The sequence below is a fragment of the Monoraphidium neglectum genome (assembly GCF_000611645.1).
Source record: "Monoraphidium neglectum strain SAG 48.87 unplaced genomic scaffold scaffold03247, whole genome shotgun sequence".
Classification (NCBI taxonomy): Eukaryota; Viridiplantae; Chlorophyta; class Chlorophyceae; order Sphaeropleales; family Selenastraceae; genus Monoraphidium; species Monoraphidium neglectum.
The window spans coordinates 1-6869 of record NW_014010381.1 but is presented as its reverse complement, the minus strand read 5'-3'; the positions used below and the strand labels follow the sequence as shown (position 1 = coordinate 6869).

At 66.8% G+C, this 6869-nt stretch overlaps 2 protein-coding genes across 2 annotated transcripts; both read right to left on the bottom strand.

Annotated features, from left to right (window-relative positions):
• Positions 1-223: 223 nt before the first annotated feature.
• On the bottom strand, positions 224-2101 carry MNEG_12445 (Retrovirus-related Pol polyprotein; the record flags this gene model as incomplete). Its single annotated transcript, XM_014039084.1, has 3 exons — positions 224-244; positions 420-1176; positions 1347-2101. The coding sequence occupies 3 exons, from the start codon at positions 2099-2101 to the stop codon at positions 224-226; spliced, it is 1533 nt and encodes a 510-aa protein (XP_013894538.1).
• A 337-nt stretch (positions 2102-2438) lies between these two features.
• MNEG_12444 (hypothetical protein) lies at positions 2439-6128 on the bottom strand (the record flags this gene model as incomplete). Its single annotated transcript, XM_014039083.1, has 1 exon — positions 2439-6128. The coding sequence occupies one exon, from the start codon at positions 6126-6128 to the stop codon at positions 2439-2441; it is 3690 nt and encodes a 1229-aa protein (XP_013894537.1).
• Between the last annotated feature and the right edge of the window lie 741 nt (positions 6129-6869).

The following is a 6869-nucleotide window of genomic DNA, read 5'->3' as shown; positions in this document are numbered from 1 at the left end:
AAAGGGGGGGTCGTAAAGCTATCCGCAAAGGCGTCGGGCCCCACCTGCCTAGGGTACAGATCAGCCAGCTGCTGGAAGCGGTGGCGGGCAATGCCACGCGCCACAGGGGAGGTGTCGCTGTAGATGTAGCGCTTGACACGCACCCCAGCCCGAAGGGCTGCCTCCAGGCCGGCGCAGATGCCACCAAAGGGCTCATAGACGGTGACGCCTTCGGGGCCTGCGGCTAGCGAAACGAAATGCGCTCCTACAGGGGCAGTGCAGACCTGCAGGTCAGCGTCTGGCGTGGCCACCTCCCCCCCCAGCGCGAGTGGTTTGCCAGGGAGTGGCGCAGCGGGCACGGGCAGGCCCTCGCGCTGCGCGCCAGCCAGCCAGTTCCCGGCAGCCTGCACGACACGCTGGCGCTGCAGCTCCCGGCTCACAGGCAGAGCCGAGGCAGCAAGAGCCGCAGCAGCCAGGTCATCAGCCCCAAAGGCAGTATTCCCAGCAAGCAGTTCATCCGCGGAGGGGGCGAACGCATCAATCCAGCTGGTGGCGGCTGGCTCAGCCTGCACGGCGCGCAGGGCGGCGCAGGCCACCTGGGCTGGCCGCACCACTGGCATCGGAGCGAACGCGAACACAGAGGCGACGCCCACCTCCACTGGAGTTCCATCCGAGGGTGCCTCAAGTTCCAGCCGTGTGGGGGCGTCCTCCAGCGTGGGCTGCCACAGCGAGCCATCGGGCAGCAGCACGCGGGGCAGCCCTAGGGGCAGCTGATCATGGGGAAGGTCGAGCTGCGCGCCTGTGACGTCAAAGGTGCGCGGCTGGGGGTAGCGGCTGAGCACGTCAGCGTTTATGTGCTTCTTCCCAGCGCGGTGCACGACATCAAAGTCAAAGGCGTGCAGCAGCGCAGCCCACCGCCAGTTGTGAGCATCCCCTAGGCGCGCCTCGCGCAGCAGGTACAGCAGCGGCCGGTGGTCAGTCACCAAGAGGAACTTGCTGCCTTGCAGCCATACCCTGAACTCAGTCAGGGCATAGGTGACAGCCAGCAGCTCACCTTTCCAGGCCGGGTAGCGGGCCTCGTGCTCATTGCACCGCCGGCTCACACAGGCCACGATGTACTCAGCGCCGCTGTCGTCACGTTGACCCAGCACCGCGCCGATACCGAGGTGGGACCAGTCGGTGTGCACGATGAAGGGCCTGCTGTAATCAGGGTGGCGCAGAGCGTTACCCGGCCTGGCCAGGAGGGTTTTGAGCTCCTCAAACGCTGCGGCAGGGGCCCCCTCCACAGCAACACAGCATCCTTCCGCAGCAGATCAGTCAGGGGCGCGGCGATGTGGGCATAGTTGGGAATGAAAGCCCTGTAATACCCCAGAAGCCCCAGCATGCTCTGCAGCTGATCCCTGTTGCGCGGCAGGGGCAGAGACATGATGGCAGCCACCTTGGCAGCCTCGGGCTCGCGCCCGTCCGGCGTGACAAAGTGCCCCAGGAACGGCAGACGGTCAGTGAAGAAAAAGGACTTAGCGGGGTGAATCTTGAAGTTGACAGCCTCCAGCGCGCGCAGCACGCGGGCGACGTCGCGGATGTGGTCCTCGACGGTGGCGCTGGCGATCACGAGGTCGTCCACGTAGCTCCGCGCACAGTCGGCCACGCCGCCGCGCTGCAGGGCATCGTCACAGCGCTTCTGGAACTCGGCAGTAGCGTTAATAAAGCCATAAGGCAGGCGCGTGTAGCGCAGCAGCCGCCCGTTCGCCCAGAACTGGGAGTACCGGCGGCTGTCAGGGTGCAGGGGTATCTGATGGAACCCAGCCCGCATGTCAAGGTGGCTGATTACGCGGCGACCAGCGAGCCATGCAAACATCTCCTCAGGCCGCGCAGTCTGATACTTGTCTGGCCTTTGTGCCTTGTTGCACGGCGAGAAGTCGATGCAAAACCGCTTCTCCACCCAGTTACCTTCCACGTCCTTCTTGGGCGCGAGGACGGGGTTAAAGGCGTACTGGTCTGTCGTGTCGCCCGCCTCAGCGATGTCGTTGCTCAGCAGCTCATGGGACTTCTCTGCGATGATGCCGCGCTCGAGTGGGCTGTAGCGGCGTGGGCTTTGCCAGATGGGGTTGTTATGCACCATTGTTATGCGCACAGCACCGAGGGGTCCATGGTATCCCTGTTTCAGATCCACCATACCGTAGGCAAACACCCCCTTGTGCTCATGCAGCATCGCCTTAAACCTTCTCTCCTGATCTGCCGTGGCCCCAGGCACAGTCCCAAACACACAGCCCAACTCTTTGTCCCGGCTGCATTGCTCCGACACCGCTGTAAGATCCACCTCACCATGTGGCTCGAGATCATCAAGCGCCCTTAGCACCTCTTCAACTGCAGATCCTCCATGCAGCCCTGAAGGAATTGTGGCAGGCTGCGGTGCCCCCCCAGCCGTGTCCGGAGGCTGGGGCGGGTCTGCGTGCAGCTCAGTGGCAGCTGCGAAAAAGCACCTGGCCAGGGTCCAGGGGCGTGCCCCCAGCGGCCTCGCGCTCCTTCGCCATACGCCGCGCCATGCGCTCAGTGCGTGCGCGCACATCCTCAAGCTCATCCAGGGCCACATTGGTGGCCCAGCCGCCAGAGATCACCGGCCGGCAAACCCCCACCTTTGGCGCCGGGTTGATGAGAATGTACGGCCTCTTACTCCAGTCATTGGCAGCCGCCTCGGCCTGCATCTGCCGCGCCTTTGTGAGCAGACGCGGGAGCATGGCAGCGCGCGCTGCGGGCGTGGCCTTCTGCCAGTGAGCAGCGAGGGCTGCGCGGCCCAGGAAGCATCCGATGGAGGGCGGCTTGCCCTGCCCAAATGCGTCGAGCGAGACCTTCTCACCAAACCAGAGCTCGTCCCACTGCCTGCTGCCCCCGGCAGGCCCGTCGGCAACCGAGCTGCAGTCAGACAGGTCCTCCGGGCAGTCCAGCAGCGGGTAACTTACTGGGTCCACCGCCAGCTGCTCTGGAGCCTCCAGGCTGACCTCTGCAGCACAGAACATGCGTGACAGCGCTGCGCTGCGTAGGGTGCGACGCTGGGAAAGGGGCAGCGCTGCGCGCGTGCCGTTAGCGGCAGTGTAGCACAGCAGGTCAGCCCGCGGGTCAGTGTAAGCACCCAGCATGCGCAGCGGGCCCTTGCCCATCAGCGCCGAATATGCCATGCCCTGCACCTTGACCACCAGGCAGCGCAGCGTCATGGTAGCCTCCTGCGCAGTGCCTGGGGCCAGTGTCAGAACCAGCCGTTCCGTAACCCCCACCAGCTGCCCCAGCGAGGTATCAGCAGTGCGCATGCTGAGCCCCACCGGGTCCTCATAGCTGATCCCATGGCTGTCGCAAAACCCATGGTCCAGCAGCGACACCTCGCTGCCACTGTCCACCAGAGTCCAGGGTATGCTCACCAGCTGCCCGCTTGGCAGGCACAGGGAGGCGTCCGGCCCCCGCAGGAAGTCCTGCGGCGCAAAGCTTGCGTCGTCCGCAAAGAAGCTCGCGGCCGGCCCCCCGCCCACCGTGGTAGCGCCGCCGCTTGCAGCAGCGGCCACCTGCGGATCATGCTCCTGCGCCTCGGGCAGGCACAGCAGGAAGCGTTTGCCTGCGAAGGCGGGCTCGCTCTGCTCGGCCAGCGGCAGGGTGAGCGGTTTGGCAACCAGTGCCGCGGCGCCCCTGGCCTTAGCCAGCCTTATCAGCATGCGCGCGTTGACCGCTGCAGACTCAAGCGGGCTTGGCACAGCAGAGCCGGCGGCGTCACCTGCACACACCCCCCCTGCTGGCGGCTCGGGCGCGCCCGCCGCCAGCACATCAGGAACGGCCGCCACGGGGGACGAAGCCCCCGCCGCCTCCTGCTCAGCCGTAGCTGGAGCCATGGCCGCCGCAGAGGTGTCACCCTCCGCCGCCTGATCTGTGGCCGCCGCGGGGACAGAGTCCGCCGCCGCCTCGTGCCCGGCCGCCGCGGGGGCAGAGCCCTCCGCCGCCGGGTCACGCGCCGCTCGGGTCGAGCCCGACGCCGGCGATGAAGGTGCCGTGGAGACCTCCTTTGTAGCAGCGCCGACGGGAAGGCCGTCGTCCTCCATGTCCAGCAGCCCAAAGCTGCGCGGCAGCTGCTGCGCTGCAACCTCCAACTCGTCCTGGGACTCGACCTCCAGCTCAGGCATGCTGCTGTTGGAGCTGGCCGTGAGGCGCGGCGAGGACAGTGGAGGGTCGCCCAGCGACGGCAGGCCGCTGCCAGAGGAGGAGGAGGAGGCACTCGAGGATACGGGCGCCCACTCATCCGGGTCAGCGAAGAAGGGCGAGGCGCGTACGGGCACAGCAGCGTGCCGCTGCAGCAGCTGGGAGACGGCATCCTCATCGAACGGCTCTGCCAGGAACAGCGCTGCCGCATTGACCGCAGGCGCCGGCTGGGCGGCGCCCCCCCCAGCCCCCGGCCTGTGCTCAAACACCGGCTCGTACCCTTCGGGGTAGCGCGGCCAGCCCTTGGCCTGGCGGGCGTCCAGGAAGCGCCTCTCCGCCGCGGCGCCGGCACGCCGCACGCGCCCAAGCGACGGGCTCCAGGCGATGTCCTGCGGCGCAGCGAAGTAGCAGGCCTGGCCTGCAGAGTGGCCGCGCGGCTGGTGGCAGATGCTGCAGCCAGCTTGAGCGTAAGCGGGTGGGGTTGGCGCCACGTACTGCGCCGGCATGGCGTTGAGGATGGCGGCAGCAAGCTGCTGCACCATTTGCGCCTGGCCATCACCGGCCGCAGCTTGGCCATGGGCCAGTAAACCTGCCGCGACATTGAGCTGCTGCTGCTGCTGCTGCTGGGGTATGAACTGCTGCTGCCGTATCTTGCAGTTGCCGTTGCTGTGGTCCCCATTGGGGTGGCGCGTGCACAGCGCATCAGCATGCGCAGCCCCCAGCCGCAGCGTATTGTCCCGCAGCACCATACGCCGTGCCTCTTTGAGCGTCAGCGCAGCTGCTTGGCCCCCTGCCGTGCTACCGCCTGCACCCGCACCGGCAGCGGCACCCGACCCACCTGCAGCGAGCCCCTCGGCCTGCAGCTCGGCCGCAGTGCGGCGCGCGTCCAGCAGCTGCCCCTCCAGATCGGCGGCATCAGCGAGGAGCTGCAGCAGCGCGTGGTCGCGCGTGGGGCGCTGCAGCGTGCGCTCGAGCAGGCGCTGCTTGAGCTCGCCCTCGAGGAAGCCGACGATCCGCACCACCCTGCTCGGGGAGTGCGTGGCAAGGATGCTGGGCGAGAAGCGGATCGCACGCTGGATGTAAGCGGCGGTCAGCTCCTCGGGCTGCTGCTTGATGCCCAGGAACTCCCTCACAGCGCGGTGGGGGTCAGGGTTCAGCAGTGCCTGCAGCAGCGTGAACACCTTGCGCACTACAGCCGCTGCCGGGGTCAGTGGTTGCCCCAGCTGGTTGCGGCGCAGCTGCGCCGGCGCTGGCTGCGCACTGCGCTGCTGCAGCTGCTGCGCAAGCGTCACCATGAGCGCCTCCTGCGGCGAGAGCTGCACCGGCTGCCCAACGCTGACGGTGGCTTGGCCCTGGGGCGAGAAGCTCACCTTGATGCCAGGGTTCGCAGGCCCCGCCGCGGCTGCGGGCGGTGGGGCAGCTGCTCCCGCGCCCAGGCTCACCGCCGCCGGAGTGGAGGGTACGGCCGTGGTTGTGACCGCCAGTCCACCAGTGGAGCTCGCACCGCCCCAGGCCACTGCGTATGCCTGCTGCGCAGTGAGAGCTGTGGCGAGAGGCGCGTGAGATGAGGGCCCAGGCACATGCTCTAGCAGCATCCGAGCTGTGGCGTTGTGCCACTCGGGGTTGCTGATGCATGGGTTTTCATGCCCGGCTGCGTCCTGCAGCGTGGCAAACTGCACCTGCTGGTCCGGGAAGGTGCCCAGGTCTGCCTCTTGAGCCTCCCTCGAGATCTCCTGAGTCGTCAGCAGCTGCCCCATAACCCGTGCACCCCATCCCTGCGGCTCAAACAGGGATACCTGCAAGCTGGCGAGCACGTACTGTGTGGACTGCGGCGTCTTGTGGCCGCTGCCCATGCCACAGTGCATGGTGTAACTGATGGCCACGGCGGCCGCCTTGTCGAAATCCGGGCCAGCATCGCTGCCGACCTGCTTCAGGTCCTTGAGCAGCGTGGACAGACTAGAGCCAGACATGGTGGCGTGCCCAAACGCGAATGGTGCACTGCGCTGTGTCTGTGCTGCTGCTTGCGGCACCTGCTGGCGCACAGGCGAGCGCGCACCAAACAGGTCTGCTGCTATATCTAGCCCCGCTTCCGACGCAGGTGCTGCAGAACCAGCCGAACTCACAGCACTGCTAGGCGCCTGCCCTAGCGCGGAGCCAGGCAGTGGCGATGCACCGAACAGTGGGTTGGCCGGTAGCCAGCGTGGCTGTGAAAGCGGCGCTTGCTCCCCCGGGCTTACCGACTCGTCCTCAGCCCAATCGTCTTGAAGGGCCTCAAGGGTCGAATAGCCCAGGAGCTGACGCTGATACCTAGTGAGCGTGGTTCCAAGTAGATCACACTACAGACGAACGACTGGGGTGGTCCGGGGCTTGGAGGATAGAAGTGAATGGGACCATCGATACCACCAGTGATGCAACAGGGGGTTGTAACCGGGCAAAACGGGATTTCAGATCACAAACGTCCAGATGACCTCGTGCTGGTGCCGCCACGGCTCAGGCTGGCGTTGCCAGAGCATGCGCCTTTCTTAGGCGCACCTGACTTCACGCAGGCATTGGCGGCGCGACCGCAGGGGCTTGGCTCCTCGGGGCTCTCGGAGCTCCGGCACCTGTACCTCTTCCCGTGCTTGTGCGGGTGCCTACCCCCTCACTGGCATACCTAGGTCGATCCCATCTCCTCTACCCATCCATGCGGCCCCGAGACCGCCCCAGCCGCC